This window comes from Salvelinus fontinalis, chromosome 9 (assembly GCF_029448725.1).
Source record: "Salvelinus fontinalis isolate EN_2023a chromosome 9, ASM2944872v1, whole genome shotgun sequence".
NCBI lineage: Eukaryota > Metazoa > Chordata > Actinopteri > Salmoniformes > Salmonidae > Salvelinus > Salvelinus fontinalis.
Window position 1 is genome coordinate 38,467,347 of NC_074673.1, and position 18,200 is coordinate 38,485,546.

Genomic DNA, 18,200 nt, shown 5'->3' on the forward strand with positions numbered 1-18,200 from the left:
TGACCCCAGCCCCACAGCACAACTTAGGTTTTAGGTAGGTAGGTTGGTAGGGAGAGAGAGAGCGTGTCTGGGCTGGATCAGGGAGATAGAGACTGGGTGTGGAGGTGCTCTAATTCCACACTCGTCCTCTCGGGGAGAGATGCGGAGGGTGGATGGTGGGATGAATGGATGGAGGGATGAATGGAGCATTTAGGGGGAAAGGAGTGGGAGGGAGGGTTATGGCCATCTGTCCAGTGGTGAGAGCACCGTCTGGACAGGGAGGAGAGTGGCCCCTAACTGATGCTACACGGACACAGTCCTACACTGCAGTCACAAAGACACAGGCACCTTTACACATCTAGACATGAACATACCCACATATTCTTTGATATGCGCCTTAAACAATCTTTCATCCATGACAGAGGAAATGCATATTAGCAGTCAAACACATGCACACACATGAATGCACAATCAAACTAACATTAATACATGCATGTGTACACACACACACACACACACACACACACACACCGTCATTCCCCCAGGTGCCCTCACGCCAGAGGTATGGGTACTGCCAACTCCAGTACATGCCAGCACAACCGGCTACCATGACAACAAGGGAGGAGCCAGATGGGACCTTGCTCTTCCCCTCTCCACCTCCTCTTTTCCCCCTCTCTCCTTCCCTCTTCTCCACAGGGCTCAGGGAGATGGATGGGGCTCGGCAGGAGGAAGAGGAGAGGATGAGAGTGCCTGGTACAGTTGGGAGGGTGTTTGGTGTGTGAGGGGGGGGGGCGCCCCATGCCATCCAGCAACCACTCCTCAGCCCCCCACCACCCTCACTCTGCAGCAGCCCCCCTCCCCTCCAGTAAGCCTTTCAAATCTCTGATGGAGGAGGTGGTCTCAGGAGGGGGGTCCGGAGCACACTTCATTTAGAGGCCTTCTACACAGTGCTGCTGCCTCCGTCATTAGGCCTCCCTGGATGTGCCTGCTACTGGGGAAGATTGATACGGTGGTGGTGCGCACCCCAGCTGTACCCACTGCAGCTCCAGCAGTGGCCCTGATGAACACAGAGCACACTATTTATCTGGAAGGAGGAGATGAGAGGGATAATGGTCCTGATTGGCGGAGATTTGTTTTTCGGGAGAGGTGACGGATACTAGTCAACGTAAACAAAGTGAGCTGGCTTCTCTACCTGGTGTAGACCACACCACTGTAATAGGACTCACAATGGATAGGAGGGGGTTTACAGCTAAACACTACTACACAGTTGCAAAGTCTAACACTGGCACCATATCTAAGATAAAGTCCATTAGTTGAATGTTATCATCCACACAGCAACACTGCCCTCACAGGCAAAGACAAAATTCACTACAATATTACCCAACCAGACGCACACACACCTAGATGTGCCGTAATGTGTGCTGAGGTCATTACTAATAAGGCTCTGCAGAGTCGTTTGAGACGCGCAGAGTGTTTTCAAACATCATTCAATTTGAGGGGAGGAAACCGAAATGAAATGAGGGCTTACGTTGGAAGTGGTGTCCAAGGAGACTAATGATTTCTAAATGGCCATTCAGATGAACAAGGCCTCTTTATGCCCCCAGATATATTCTGAGAGACCATATTTCTCATCCAGACAGCCTGCTTTCTGCCTACCTGTCTGCTAGGTTGGAGAGCTAAAGATACACAGAGCTCTGTCAATGGTTAATGCAATGACAGCCCTGCTAGTGACCAGTTTTCCTCTGCGAATAGTAAACAATAATGTTCCTAGATATCATGTAGCAAACACAAATGACATGTCTGTGTGAGGTCAATAAGGTCGTAGGTCAAACACCTTTCTCTGTTAGGCAGGCATGGCAGTTGCCAGCGGTTATTCTGACAAGATAGTTGTGGAGATAATGATTGATGCGTTTCATCTTAAAATACGTGCCGTTTAAACTCAATGCTCCTGACCACTGTCTGCATAAAACAACAATACCTACCCAACAACAAATTTTACCCTCACAAAGACAGTTTTAACAAAGACAGTTTTAACTGACCCCATTACATTATCCTATAACCCCTCTCCTCCTCTACTTTTGCTTTCATATGTTTGTTTTATCACTCATTTAATAGTCCACTCCTGGCTGCCCCCCTTCCCGGTCTCCCATCCAGAGTAGGGACACTTAATGAGGGCCTGGGGCTTCCAGGGGTGGGGGAGTGTTGGGGACACAGGCAGGGTCTGCATGGCGTGCAGCAGCAATCCCAGCAGCACACGTCATGTCTCCCTGTGCCAGCTGGAGCTCCTGTCCCCCACTCTGCGGAGAGCCATTATCTCTGAGTCACAGACCGTCACCACGCCAAGAGGCCGACCAAAACACACACTTATACACACATTTACACAAACACATAGTAAACACACACACACAGTCAAATAAAATTAACTCACATACACAAACACGCACCAGGCTCGCGTTCAAATACTATTTCAAATATCTCAATTACTTTCACATACATTGGAGGTAAGTATTCAGATACTATTTATTTGAAAAGACAAGTAGTTAAATGTAAAATGTATTTGGAAATAAACTTGGAAAGTATTTAAAATACTCAAATACATTGACTCAAATACACTCCCATTCAGTTAACCTAGGTATTAGAAAATACTATTTTAAATAAGTATTTAAAAATACTGTCAAATACAATTTGGCAGACTATTCACATACTTATTTTGGGCTGAGTATTTGAAAACAACACTGGTGTTAGTGGCGTATGACAACAGACAAATAGTAATAGGAGCCCAGAGGGGGAGGGGCTTAGCCAGTCAGAACCAATCACGGGCCCGAAAATAAATACCAGATACACATGTATTTTAACCCAGGTCTGGGGCGCACCCAGACACACATTGTGAACTTGAAGAAACAGGTAGGACAAATCGAAGAATTCAGAGAGAAAATGTACAATCTCCATATATCCTCCCCAAAAATCACCTGGGACAGATGATGGGGTGAAGGTGAGAAAGAGAAGAAGAGGGGGAAAGTGGAGAAACACTTGGAGAAGAGGTGTACATTTGAGAAGAGACCAGTGGAGTTAACAGGGTGAGAACATGGTCCTACAGTAATGATAGGACGGTCATCTTAACCCTTCCCCTTAACATCTACAACTGGACTGGCACTTCCTGGTTGTAGAGGGGAAAGGAATCACTGCATACCAGCAGGTTGTGCTCAAAGTAATACCCTTACAATATACTGTAATAATCAGTAGTTGTTTTTATTTCCGTTCGCTTTAATGCTATGGAGATACAGTATGCTAAGAGTAATCATTCGCTCGTTGGCAAGTGTACTTTCAGATTTTATTAAACTAATTATTTCCTCATGAATAAGGTCACACTTTTCATATCTGCTGATTAAGCCTCATAGATAGTGTGTGTGTGTGTGTGTGTATGTTTATGAGAGGGAGGAGGGTGTCTAATGTTTGTAGATAATGCCCCTCTCCCGCTCTTGCTCCCTCTCAGAGGAAAGGCAAACAGACATGTTTGTGTGGGGTAATTAGATGAAGAGAAGTGAATTAACAGAATCCACAGAGCAGTGGTGTTGCCGAGGAGAGCCCCGCCTTGCTGGGACCCGCTAATTACCGCTCGTTAGGTTGATATGTTTTTGTCCCCCTGTTTTAACGGTGCAAAGCTCCAACGTGAGATTTGGAAATAATTAGGAGCTGGGCGATGTGGGCTTAATGGACACCGTCAGGCATGCGACGGGGGAGACATGACAAGACAAAGGCAACAGCAAAGACAGAGAGCCTCTCTTTCTCCCTCCCTCACTGCAACACCAGAGTACAGCGATCGCCATCTTAGAGGTACACGGAGGGGGATGGATCTGTGGGCAGGTAAAGAGATCTACTCTCACCTCTTATAATCAGCTTAACAAATATTATTTGACTTGGAATAAACATCAGCTGAACTGAAATACTAATCGAATGTCGGGGAATGTTCATCTATACTCCCTCCCCTCCACTCAAAATGCTCAGAACCAAAAACTACATTAAGTGCCTATTGAGTTTTGACATTTAAAGTGAAGCTTGTTACGATCCCCCTGGCTAGTTCCAGTCCCAATGTCCTGACCTCTGGAGGCAGAGCAGTTTCCTATTACTCATACAGTGGGCACGCAACGGAAGTGAGACTTGATCGTACTGTACACAGAGGGAGAATACAGGCATACCACAAACAGAATACAGACACTTTAATGGAGTCCTCAGAGAGAGTGAGTGAGAGAGTGAGTGAGTGAGTGAGTGAGTGAGTGAGTGAGTGAGTGAGTGAGTGAGTGAGTGAGTGAGTGAGAGATAAACTGTATGAGCGGTTTGAGCACAGAGTCAAGACTAGGTGTTGGAGCAGTGCTGTGAGCCAGGACGGAGGCCTGTTTGGGACAGAGAGGCGTAAATCTGCAGGACACCCGGCCCTGGGTCGCCCAAACACGGCCCGGTACACCACTCCACCGCCATCACTATCCAGCCTGCCTGGGAGAAAGAAAAATATGAGCTCCAAGTTCCACAAAACCAGTGTTTTTATAACAAGCAACACGAGTACAAGGCTGCCTTTCAACTCTCCACAGCACACAAACATTCAAACCAACCGGCGGCAGCCAAGTGAAGTATAACATGGATGGACTGCAAATAGCTCTAGCGGAGTATGTTTGAGAGGGGATTCAGAAGGAATGCTCCACTTTACTGAGAACATGAGTCAGGTACAGCACATAGACAGTAAGAAAAACAGGCCTGGTGAGGTACATACAGTTGAAGTCAGAAGTTTACATACACCTTAGCCAAATACATTTAAACTCAGTTTTTCACAATTCCTGACATTTAATCCTAGTAAAAATTCCCTGTCTTAGGTCAGTTAGGATCACCACTTTATTTTAAGAATGTGAAATGTCAGAATAATAGTAGAGAGAATTATATATTTCTGCTTTTATTTCTTTCATCACATTCCCAGTGGGTCAGAAGTTTACATTACACTCAATTAGTATTTGGTAGCATTGCCTTTAAATTGTTTAACTTGGGTCAAAAGTTTAAGGTAGCCTTCCACAAGCTTCCCACAATAAGTTTGGTGAATTTTGGCCCATTCCTCCTGACAGGGCTGGTGTAACTGAGTCAGGTTTGTAGTCCTTGCTCACACACGCTTTCAGTTCTGCCCACACATTTTCTATAGAATTGAGGTCAGGGCTTTATGATGGCCACTCCAATACATTGACTTTGTTGTCCTTAAGCCATTTTGCCACAACTTTGGAAGTATGCTTGGGGTCAATGTCCATTTGGAAGACCCATTTGCGACCAAGCTTCAACTTCCTGACTAATGTCTTGAAATGTTGCTTCAATATATCCACATAATTTCCCTCCCTCATGATGCCATCTATTTTGTGAAGTGCACCAGTCCCTCATGCAGCAAAGCACCCCCACAACATGATGCTGCCACCCCCGTGCTTCACGGTTGGGATGGTGTTCTTTGGCTTGCAAGCCTCCCCTTTTTTCCAACCATACATAATGATGGTCATTATGGCCAAACAGTTATATTTTTGTTCCATCAGACCAGAGGACATTTCTCCAAAAAGTACGATCTTTGTCCATATGTGCAGTTGCAAACCATAGTCTGGCTTTTTTATGGCGGTTTTGGAGCAGTGGCTTCTTCCTTGCTGAGCGGCCTCTCAGGTTATGTCGATATAGGACACGTTTTACTGTGGATATAGATACTTTTGCACCCATTTCCTCCTGCATCTTCACAAGGTCCTTTGCTGTTGTTCTGGGATTGATTTGCACTTCTCGCACCAAAAGTACGTTCATCTCTAGGAGACAGAACGCATCTCCTTCCTGAGCGGTATGACGGCTGCATGGTCCCATGGTGTTTATACTTGCGTACTATTGTTTGTACAGATGAACGTGGTACCTTCAGGCATTTGGAAATTGCTCCCAAGGATGAACCAGACATGTGGAGGTCTACATTTATGGCTTCTTGGCTGAAGTCTATGTAAACTTCCGACTTCAACTGTACCATTGTATTCACTATGCCTGGTAAATGTCTCAAAAAGAAGGTCAAAACTATTTATTGAGCGAAAAAAACGTGTAGAATATTCTGAATGACCAAGGCATGTGGCTCTTCCTGTTCAGGAAAAAATGTAACACCTTGTGCCCTTAAAATAGCCACCTCTAATCACTATGGGAGGTTCACTGGGTTTACAGTGTGAGAAAAGGTTATTTACCATTTGTACAATGTTGTATGAATCTGTGATCCTCTAGGCTTCACGTCCGCTGTCAGGTGCGCCCAGTATGGGTACTAACAAAAGGTCTGGGGTCTGGGACACACAGACACAGGCTGAGCAGGTGCAGCCGCACCGCCCCCCGTCTCTCTGGGGAGCCCTCTCCTTCTCCCAGTAAACACGGGACCTATTTAAAGCAGGCCTCTCTCCACAGCTCCCCTGTCCTCTGCCGACTGTTTTTTCAAAATACAGGGCTCCCCCCAGGGAGCCAGAAGAAGCACTGTGTACCAGGCTCAGTGTGTCTCTCCCCCAACCCCCACCCCCCCCAGAGAGGCAGAGAGGCAGAGAGGCAGGGAGGCAGGGGAGCGCAGCACCCAACACCAGCCCCTCCACCCAGAGAGGCAGGGGAGCGCAGCACCCAACACCAGCCCCTCCACCCAGAGAGGCAGGGGAGCGCAGCACCCAACACCAGCCCCTCCACCCAGAGAGGCAGGGGAGCGTAGCACCCAACACCAGCCCCTCCACCCAGAGAGGCAGGGGAGCGTAGCACCCAACACCAGCCCCTCCACCCAGAGAGGCAGGGAGGCAGGGGAGCGCAGCACACAACACCAGCCCCTCCACCCAGAGAGGCAGGGAGGCAGGGGAGCGCAGCACCCAACACCAGCCCCTCCACCCAGAGAGGCAGGGGAGCGTAGCACCCAACACCAGCCCCTCCACCCAGAGAGGCAGGGAGGCAGGGGAGCGCAGCACACAACACCAGCCCCTCCACCCAGAGAGGCAGGGAGGCAGGGGAGCGCAGCACCCAACACCAGCCCCTCCACCCAGAGAGGCAGGGAGGCAGGGGAGCGCAGCACCCAACACCAGCCCCTCCACCCAGAGAGGCAGGGGAGCGCAGCACCCGACACCAGCCCCTCCACCCAGAGAGGCAGGGGAGCGCAGCACCCAACACCAGCCCCTCCACCCAGAGAGGCAGGGGAGCGCAGCACCCGACACCAGCCCCTCCACCCAGAGAGGCAGGGGAGCGCAGCACCCAACACCAGCCCCTCCACCCAGAGAGGCAGGGGAGCGCAGCACCCAACACCAGCCCCTCCACCCAGAGAGGCAGGGGAGCGCAGCACCCAACACCAGCCCCTCCACCCAGAGAGGCAGGGGAGCGTAGCACCCAACACCAGCCCCTCCACCCAGAGAGGCAGGGGAGCGTAGCACCCAACACCAGCCCCTCCACCCAGAGAGGCAGGGAGGCAGGGGAGCGCAGCACACAACACCAGCCCCTCCACCCAGAGAGGCAGGGAGGCAGGGGAGCGCAGCACCCAACACCAGCCCCTCCACCCAGAGAGGCAGGGGAGCGTAGCACCCAACACCAGCCCCTCCACCCAGAGAGGCAGGGAGGCAGGGGAGCGCAGCACACAACACCAGCCCCTCCACCCAGAGAGGCAGGGAGGCAGGGGAGCGCAGCACCCAACACCAGCCCCTCCACCCAGAGAGGCAGGGGAGCGCAGCACCCGACACCAGCCCCTCCACCCAGAGAGGCAGGGGAGCGTAGCACCCAACACCAGCCCCTCCACCCAGAGAGGCAGGGGAGCGCAGCACCCGACACCAGCCCCTCCACCCAGAGAGGCAGGGGAGCGCAGCACCCGACACCAGCCCCTCCACCCAGAGAGGCAGGGGAGCGTAGCACCCAACACCAGCCCCTCCACCCAGAGAGGCAGGGAGGCAGGGGAGCGCAGCACCCAACACCAGCCCCTCCACCCAGAGAGGCAGGGAGGCAGGGGAGCGCAGCACCCAACACCAGCCCCTCCACCCAGAGAGGCTGATGAAAACCAAAAGGAGTGTCATGGAAGGGAGCGAATTAAATCACACACAAACAGCCTGACAGCTGCTTACCAATGCCATCACCTGTTCCAGCCCGTGGCTTCACACACACACACGCTAGCACACACCTCCTCCTCGCACATTAAAACTGTTTTCCTGTCGTTGCCTTGGGGAAATTAAAAAATATATTATGGACCTCCAGAGGTTTATATAGGGAGATGGAGAGAGAGAAAAAAAAGGAAGAGGGAGACAAATGAGAGAACGAGAGAGAGAGACACGTGTCCTCTTTTTCAAACTGTCATCTAGTCTACATCATCAAGATGTCCATACATTAGTTAGTGAGGACAGAAAGGAGGGCCATCTTCCTGTGTCTCAGTCTGCCCCTTGTAATATCTTCTTCTCCTCCTCCTCTTTCTCCTCCCTCCTCTCCTCCCTTCAAAGGGGAAAATAAAACCAGTCCATTCTTTCCCCCGGACGGCTGGCGCACACTCAGGTTGGAGCCCGGAGGGGACTGAAAGCGTGCACAGCCACGAGACTGACTGACATCTCACTTTGCAGAGAGAGAGACAGTGGAGTGATCCAACACACACTGTTAAAGGGACATCCTGGAATCAAAACAACACACACACACTATAACCCAACAAATACACAGACAACGCACAAAACCTTCAAACTATCGTGGAAACATCATCCAAATTACAGTACACATGATTTTTTTTACTAATTGAATCCCTAACTGTTGGATTGGACGTCTGGGATGTTTTCAATAACAATAGTCTTTCTAGAAACGTTCTTCTTTGAAAAATGGGTGCATGTGTTGTGATGCTTATGCCTTTGATGCCTGTAGTGTTAGCTTAGCATCTCATTTAGCATCTCTGTCTGCTGCACTGTCTTCACACCATTCTGTTCTTATGTCGAGAACACCATTCTGTTCCTATAGCGAGAACACCATTCTGTTCCTATAGCGAGAACACCATGCTGTTCTTATGGCGAGAACACCATTCTGTTCCTATAGCGAGAACACCATTCTGTTCCTATAGCGAGAACACCATGCTGTTCTTATGGCGAGAACACCATTCTGTTCCTCTGTCGAGAACACCATTCTGTTCCTCTGGCGAGAACACCATTCTGTTCCTATGTCGAGAACACCATTCTGTTCCTATGTCGAGAACACCATTCTGTTCCTATAGCGAGAACACCATTCTGTTCCTATAGCGAGAACACCATACTGTTCTTATGGCGAGAACACCATACTGTTCTCCTATGTCGAGAACACCATTCTGTTCCTATGTCGAGAACACCATACTGTTCTCCTATAGCGAGAACACCATTCTGTTCCTATAGCGAGAACACCATTCTGTTCCTATGTCGAGAACACCATACTGTTCTCCTATAGCGAGAACACCATACTGTTCAGTAGTGAGGTCACAGACAACACCCACAGCCCAAGCCCAATGGTGTAATGGCAGGGCCGGGAGGGAAAAAAGCCCTTCTCATTGGTGTCGCTGATGCAACGGCCATCCAATGGCTACGGGAGGAAATGAATGAAATAATCTAATTCAGCTCCATTACAGCCCCTTATCGGCCCTTTGCTCAGGGATATGAGACTACTTTTTCCACCATGAATCACAGTCCACATGGACAGGGTGCAGTGTGTGTGTCTGCATTGATTGTGTATGTAAGAGGTCATGGAGAAACCATCACCTCGGAAAATTCTGCCTGTAGCATAGCGTGTATATAGCCAAGTTATCGCTACTCATTGTGTATTTATTATTACCTGTTATTATTACTTTTCTATTATTTCTGCATGTTTTTCTCTCTGCATTGTTGGGAAGGGCCTGTAAGCATCTCATTGTTAGTCCACACCTGTTGTTTATGAAGTATGTGACAAATACAATTTGATTCGAGCATGTGTTGTGTGCTTAACCCTGGTGTTCTCTATCAGACAGTGAAGCAGGAGGGTCTTTCCAACAGGAAGCCAGCAAAACAAGGCTGAACTTCACAGCTCTGGTGGCACTTATTAAAACATCACCACAGACTGCCCCTCCTCCTCCTTCCACAGAAATGACAAACGTCTGTACTACTCTCCAAAAACTCCCCCCCCCCCCTCTCGCTCCTTCACTCCGTCTCACTCGTCTTCTCCATGCTTTCCACCCTCTCCCTCTCTTGGTCTACAGTGTCAGACCTGGCTCATTTTCTGTCTTTTCTCTTTTCCGTTTCTCCCCCTCTGGGCCAGGGATGGATGTGTTGTTTTTCTGTCTCAGGGAGGCTGGGGTGGAGGGTGGGATGTGGAAAGGAGGGGGTAGGCAGGCACCTCCTGTGGGACAGACCGAAGGGGCCCTCTGAGGTCCTTGGGGGTGGGGGGGGGGCACGTCCCTCAACCCCCCCCCCCCCCCCGCTGCTCTTTCCAAACTCAACACACATTTTCCAGAGAAGGGAAGGAAAAATATTTGAATTTAATACCAGCAAAAGCCTGCCAGTGTCCTTGTCGACATCATCTCCCAGGGAATAAAAGGAAGGAAGGTTTTTTAGATTTTTAAATAAGAAATGGCGGGCAGCCCCCCTGAGCCTGAACACAGGAGCACAAACAAACACGAGAGAGAGAATGATAGAGAGAGATTGTGAGTGTGTAGGGAAGAGGTGAAGAAAAGCAGCAGGGAGGAAGAGAGCAGAGCTAGTGAGAGCACTGGGACTCCCCTTCCTGCTGTATCTCACACATAAAGCACTTTCCAGCCACCCAGGACCTCAGTCAGCACCCCCCCCCCCAACCAGAAGCCCCTGCCTCATCACACCCTCGGGGCCTCACTTTCCAATTCCCCCTCCCAGATGAACCGACAGAGTGAGGGAGGGAGAGAAGGAGGGCAGAGAGAGAGAGCACCGTTTAGATAAAGAACATCCAGCTCTCTTATCTCTCTGCTGTAAAATAACAGAATAAATATTCTCCTTCTTCATAATGTTGGGCTGACTCAAAGACTAGAGGCCAACATGCCACCATAATCAGTCAGTCACCATCCTCATACCGTGTTCTGTAAAAATGGGTCCATTTAGCTGCTGCATCATCTCCAGGTACAGCCATACCAATGACTCCATGGGTGTGACTGTGGGTCTGCACTGCATGTAAAGAACATTGAAGTGGGTGCCATGCTTTAATCAAATGGAATCCTTAACAAATGATCTTGATTGCATTCACCATGATGCTATTTGGGCCCATCAGGAACCCATCCCACTGCTGTGCTATAGGCCCTATGTGAATAGCTGGATAAAGCAGGCTGGGAGGGAGGACAGGGAGGGTGATTCAGTGCAGCTACTTTACCACAAAACCTCAAACAGGATGTGAGACTGCTGGAGCCCCAGAGTCCTGTCTGCTCTCACATGCAGGCCTGGACATCAGCGTCCTGTGAAAAGCTTGCTGTCCCTCACGCCATATCTCCCTCTCTCATCCCCCTCTCCCTCGGAGCAGAACATTCTGGGCCATGTGGAATTGATATTAAAGATTCTGATTCAGTGGGTAGTCTGGCGGTGGACCTGGAATGTGACATATAGAATCTAATCTGTGTCGCAGATCTGACAGCTGCCTGGCAGGCTGCACACTTCCGAATAACAAAGCGGATACCTGTTTGGACGGACGATGAATCCCAGTTCCTTGCAAACTCCGACGACTCGCCTTCTTCTACCGCTAGAGAGAGGGGGGGGGGGGGGGGGGGGGGGGGAGAGAAGAAGGAGAGAAAGACAAGAGAGAGGGATGCTTAGAAATACATACAGAATCTGTAGGACTACATCATTTTGTTGGTTTATCTTAATCTACATGACAGTGCCTTAAAAATACCAAAGGTAGATCTCAAAACAAGTGTTCAATCATTCATTAGCTGGGTGGTTGGGTGGGAGAAAGACAGACAGGGGACCTTTGATGTTGTCTGTCTACCCTGAGTGACTGGGAATGTGTTCTCCTCGTTTTGATGTCCTAATTTCAGAGGCGTGAGATATGTAACAACAGCAACCAGATCAGAACAGGAAGGTGTGATGAAGGTTTTCCTGGGCACTGCAGAGGAAGGAAGCACCGCTGGCACACAAACAGGAAATGGCAGTAGTCAGGACACAATGAGGACTCCCCCCCCTCCTTCCCCTCTTTCCCCTCAACCCCATGGCCCAGGGTATTGGCCAACAACAGTCTAGTAGAAGCCACGAAAACAAACTGTCAAAACTGTTTTCTTTATTAGCGAGAGGAGGTGGTAAGAAAGTCCCAGAGCTAGTACGTAGACACTGAGTTTTTTTGTTAATGTGTGAATTCCCCACCTAAATTTAAATAAAGTTCAGGAAAAATAAAAAGCTTATTCCACACCATAATACTAACAGACCCATTCCAGAAATAACACTCCTCTTAATGGTCTGAGTGTGCAGACTGGACCATGCAGTGGCCAGTCCATTTTCCCATCATGCTCTTGGTCTGTCCAGGCAAAACTCAGCAGGGTGGTCAGAGTGGACTCCTCACCAGACCAGTAACACTGCGTTTCATATTCCCCAACAAAGCCAAGGGCAACAGACCCTGTTTTCCATTCTTCAACCATCCCATGTTCATTTCATGAGTGCGATCCAGACATCCAGAGCTGGGACCAGTGTGTCGGCCAGACTCCAAGAGGACTGGCCTTGTTGCTGATGGCCTAGAGCTAAAACCCAGCAGGCTCCCAAGCCCCTGGAAGACTAGGGTCAACTCTGGTCCTGCACCATAACATCTCTCTCCATCTCTCACTATTCCTCTCTATTTCTCTTTCTCTTCCCTGAGCTAGCCAGGACTCTGTCGAGAGAGAGAGTCTAAGCTGCCAAATGGCAGCGCTTCAGCTTGAGCAGTGTCTCTCAGTAGTACCTTTTCACCATTCATAGAGTATTCCCATAGTACAGAAGACTCAGAGTTCCCTCTCTCTGGGTGTTTCTGAGGAGAGATCACTCTTCATGCGTGTTTGGGGGAAACTGTGGGCTGGATCTGGACCAAGGTCCCATTAGAACTGTAGTAGGTACGGGCCCAGACTGCTCTAAGATCCTCCTAGAGGACATTTACTGAACTCCACGTGTTGTCTGCAGCCTATGGCTCATACACCAGGTGCTCGGGAGGGATTCAAGGCACTATTTGGACTGTCATATAGAGGAATTATACTATTTGGGGAAAAAATACAATTTGTCACGCCCAATGAGGCATTTTCTTAGGAACGAGGACACAGTCTAAACCCCACTGTGTCATAACACATGCTAGATCCAATACAAACGGCGGCCAAAGTCTACAGTCAGTTGATCTTCTTTAAATAGGTCTAGCCTGCAGTGGACCTGTTCATTCCTAAAAGACACTGCTTTCCCAGCAGAGGAGGAAAAGCACTAAATTACACCCAATCAGGGCTCTACTCATCCTCCATTTAGCGCTTCATTAGAGGGGGAATATTAAAGTGTAGTCAGGCAGAGAGGAGAGCAGAGCAGGGTAGAGGTGGTTCTTTCTACAAACACAACTACCCAGTACTACTGCACTCAGCTACCTGCAGGCAACAGCACACAGCAACCCCATCCACACTCAACTGTACACACAGCTCCCCAGCTAAAACAAGTGAAGCTCGGGACACTACCAGGCCCCAGCCTCCCACACAGAGCTATAGTGCACTGGGTGTAATGCAGAAAAACCGTCCATCTCTGATGGAAGCAGACAGGATCATTACCGGCTTTAAAAAACTAATTTAGAGATTACAGACACCTATTGATTGGTCTGGGCTTTCCTGGAGGGATTTATCTCCAAATGTTGCTAGATTATGTTTTCTAACCTTTATTTAGATTCCATAGATTCCTTTCCACTACATTTAAGAATGCAGAAGGCCATCATTGGGATAGAGTTCAGAGGCAATGCAGATGCTCACACTACACACTGAACCATACACCGTCTTGTTGCTATGGAGAGGCAAGGTAAGGGACGGGGAAAAGGAGGGGAATGCCAGTGCTGACGGACCGGGGTTTGGGGCTTGGCCCTTGAGATGTGGACACAGGACGGGATACAGATGTTTCCCGGAGAGATTGGTCCTGCGGGCGAGACCTAGTCCACATGACCAGAAACATACTCTGAAAACAGCCAGCGGAGGATAGAGACAGACCTCACACCACGATCACCAGGCAGCCAAACAAAGCAGGAGAAACAGACAGAGAGAAAGAAAGAAAAAGAGAAGGGGGAGATAAAGATAACGATCATTAGAAAGAGATAAAAACACCATTCTAATAAAAGCGTGACCGTGGGGAATTGCTCGTCTTCATTAGCAGAGAGGATATATTTATTTATTTTCAGATGTCCTCCCCCTGCCTGCGTCCCATGTGTACAGAGCACTGTTCATGTGAACCCTGAAGCCAGCGGGAGGTAGAGAGAGTGGGAGAGTAGTGGAGGGGGGGACTGCTAAACAGAGGCAGAGAGAGTGGGAGTATGTAGCAGAGAGAGAATGTAAGGTAGGGGAAGTATATGCAGAGTACTACTTTATATACAGTAGGTCCCTCCCCTGTTTTTAAATTCCCTCAGAAGCTCTGTGACGTCATCATTAACCCACAGTAAAACAGCCCTGTGAGAGGAACGGGGGGGTCTAATGAATCCAACATGTTTCAGTAAGTTACCTTGGATACCCTCTGTTTCCTACTTACACTGACCAGCCTTTGCCAAAACACACACCGGGGATGTGAGAGAAATGGGAAACCGATACCTAGAACTCAACAACCAGAATGGGATCTCCGTTTGCCCTCCTCCCCTCCCAGTCCACACACCACTGAGGTGTGGTTCAGCCCCTCTTTCACCAACTGGGACTATTTCCGCAAATCAGAACCTAAGTTACAGACTGGGTGTACTCAGTATTGGTGTTCCTCCCTGACCACTATAACAGTCCCCTACCATCTCTTAACACCTGTCAGTATGAAACTGAGAGTATCTGAGCCAGGTAGAGAAGGGTTAACTAAATACATGTTAACCAGAGTATCTGAGCCAGATAGAGAAGGGTTAACTAAATACATGTTAACCAGAGTATCTGAGCCAGATAGAGAAGGGTTAACTAAATACATGTTAACCAGAGTATCTGAGCCAGATAGAGAAGGGTTAACTAAATACATGTTAACCAGAGTATCTGAGCCAGGTACAGAAGGGTTAATAACTCCTAGCTCCCAGAGGGAGCACACTGTGTCTAGCAGCATTGCAGGGGCAGGCTCCTCTCCTACTCCCTCCCTCTTTAAACTATTATTTAAGAGATTGAAAAAAACAAAGCTCCACACACACACACCTACCCAATCCTTGACACAATTTATTTCTATATTATTGAAATGCCTCTGTTAATTGCTGCTCTGGCGGTGCGCGTGCTGCTATTTGCATTTCTGGGCCCTGTTGCTGTAACATCCTGACACACCAGCGAATGTAGCTGGGGTAGCGTTGCTGTCGGAAACACAACAATCAGCGTAGCAGCGAATGGCGCGGGGGTAGAGATCAAACGAGACCACTCTGGACGACCTCACAAACAGTGAGCGTGAATTTACCCGACAAAAAGCCCTTGTGCCCATAAGGGGGATGGGAGAACAGCACTGTGTTCCAAACGCGCCCTTTCCAAACGAGCCCTTTCCAAACGCGCCCTTTCCAAACGAGCCCTTTCCAAACGAGCCCTTTCCAAACGAGCCCTTTCCAAACGAGCCCTTTCCAAACGAGCCCTTTCCAAACGAGCCCTTTCCAAACGAGCCCTTTTATTTATCCACAGAACGCAAACAAGGTGCGGGGGACCTCGGAGCACACACCCAGACCCCCGATCAGACAAAGAGCCTACCTCACTCAGCCTCTTCATTCAACCCCAAACACACACAAACAACTGTCCTCCGGTCTACCCCAGGGAGGGCCTTGCATTGACAAAGAGACTGCTCAGGTACAGGCAGTAAAGACAGCCTGAGTCTGCAGCCATGTCCTAGCCTAGTGTTTCCCAAACTCTGTCCTCGGACCCCAAGGGGTGCATGTTTTGGTTTTTACCCTACCACTACACATCTGATTCAAATGACCAAAGCTTGATGACTAGTTGGTTAGTTGAATCGGCTGTGTAGTGCTAGGGCAAAAACCGAAAACGTGCACCCCTTGGGGTCTGAGGACAGAGTTTGGGAAATGCTGGGCTAAACCTTCTGTTAGTACACTGTAGAACACAGGGCTTGTGCTAGACACATATAGAAAGAAAGGACAGAGAAGGGAAAGGCTGCTACTTCATGCAGATTGGATAATGAACACTAACAGAAGGACATGTAAAGGAGTGTGTGTCAGTGAGAGAGCTCTGCAGACCTAACCAGAGAGCGGTCTCACCTGGGCCCAGCTCCACTGCAGCCGTCTGCAGGAGAGGTAGACACAGAATACGTAATGTGTGTGGAGCCGCTCCCCTGGCCACGAGGGGCGTGCTGCACAGTCCTGCTGCTAGCCCCCGGCCATTCTGTCTAATTAAGTCTTCTACACTTAAGGGATAAAACCTTGCTCTCCCTATCTCCCACTGGAAGCCATTAGCAGCACCCTATTTGCAGGTCCATGAGTGTGTGTGTGTGTTGTACAGAGCACGTGTGATTTGTATGAATTTTTAAATGCATCCGATAGTGTGTGTGTGTGTGTGTGTGTGTGTGTGTGTGTGTGTGTGTGTGTGTGTGTGTGTGTGTGTGTGTGTGTGTGTGTGTATACTAGAGTGTGTGAATGCATTTCTTTAAGAACAAAACTGCAGCCCTACGCCCTGGGAGCCTACCCGGCAGGCAGCAGCAGTTTGTTACAGCCCAGAGCAGAGCCCCGTTAGAGCCCTGCTAGAGCCTAAGCCGGACCCCTTCATTAACATGAACTCGCACTGGATCCACAGGTCCACCGCCTCACCCCTGCACCCTCCCATACCCCCTTACCACAACACCCTGCACCCTCCCATACCCCCTAACCACAACACCCACTACATCACCCTGCACCCTCCCATACCCCCTTACTACATCACCCTGCACCCTCCCATACCCCCTTACCACAACACCCTGCACCCTCCCATACCCCCTAACCACAACACCCTGCACCCTCCCATACCCCCTAACCACAACACCCACTACATCACCCTGCACCCTCCCATACCCCCTTACTACATCACCCTGCACCCTCCCATACCCCCTTACTACATCACCCTGCACCCTCCCATACCCCCTTACTACATCACCCTGCACCCTCCCATACCCCCTTACCACAACACCCACTACGTCATCCTGCACCCTCCCATACCCCCTTACTACATCACCCTGCACCCTCCCATACCCCCTTACCACAACACCCACTACATCACCCTGCACCCTCCCATACCCCCTTACTACATCACCCTGCACCCTCCCATACCCCCTTACTACATCACCCTGCACCCTCCCATACCCCCTTACCACAACACTCTGCACCCTCCCATACCCCCTAACCACAACACCCTGCACCCTCCCATACCCCCTAACCACAACACCCACTACATCACCATGCACCCTCCCATACCCCCTAACCACAACAACCACTACATCACCCTGCGCCCTCCAATACCCCCTTACTACATCACCCTGCACCCTCCCATACCCCCTTACCACAACACCCACTACACCACCCTTCACCCTCCCATACCACAACACCCACTACGTCACCCTGCACCCTCCCATACCCCCTTACTACATCACCCTGCACCCTCCCATACCCCCTTACCACAACACCCTGCACCCTCCCATACCCCCTTACCACACACCCACTACACTGCATCGCGTCAAGCAGCAATGGTGCAGTCCGCAGCTAGACACACAATCAGGCCTCATGTACGCGGAACAACACACACACATCGTACCTGAATTATGGCGGTTTGATCTCCGCACATAAGATGATCTCTGTACACAGTTTTAGATCTCTATACATTTATAAAACAGACAGAGAGTAGAGAACACATCCCTCATCTCACCCTTACATAAACATGAAAGCGGTGAAATCATTACAAAACTCCAGCGCTCTACTTCCTAGTTCTATTAGCCATGTACAACAGGAGCTGTGCGCTACTTCCTAGTTCTATTAGCCATGTACAACAGGAGCTGTGCGCTACTTCCTAGTTCTATTAGCCATGTACAACAGGAGCTGTGCGCTACTTCCTAGTTCTATTAGCCATGTACAACAGGAGCTGTGCGCTA

The 18,200-nt window shown here is 49.6% G+C and overlaps 1 protein-coding gene across 3 annotated transcripts in view; it reads right to left on the minus strand.

Annotated features, from left to right (window-relative positions):
- Nucleotides 1–18,200, minus strand: part of LOC129862547 (zinc finger protein 423-like) — a 145,201-nt gene that overhangs the window by 110,023 nt on the left and 16,978 nt on the right. For all 3 annotated transcript variants that reach the window (XM_055934319.1, XM_055934317.1, XM_055934318.1), the window contains exon 2: nucleotides 11,629–11,691. In XM_055934319.1, the coding sequence (XP_055790294.1) occupies nucleotides 11,629–11,691 (63 nt within the window). The remainder of the gene's footprint in view (nucleotides 1–11,628; nucleotides 11,692–18,200) is intronic.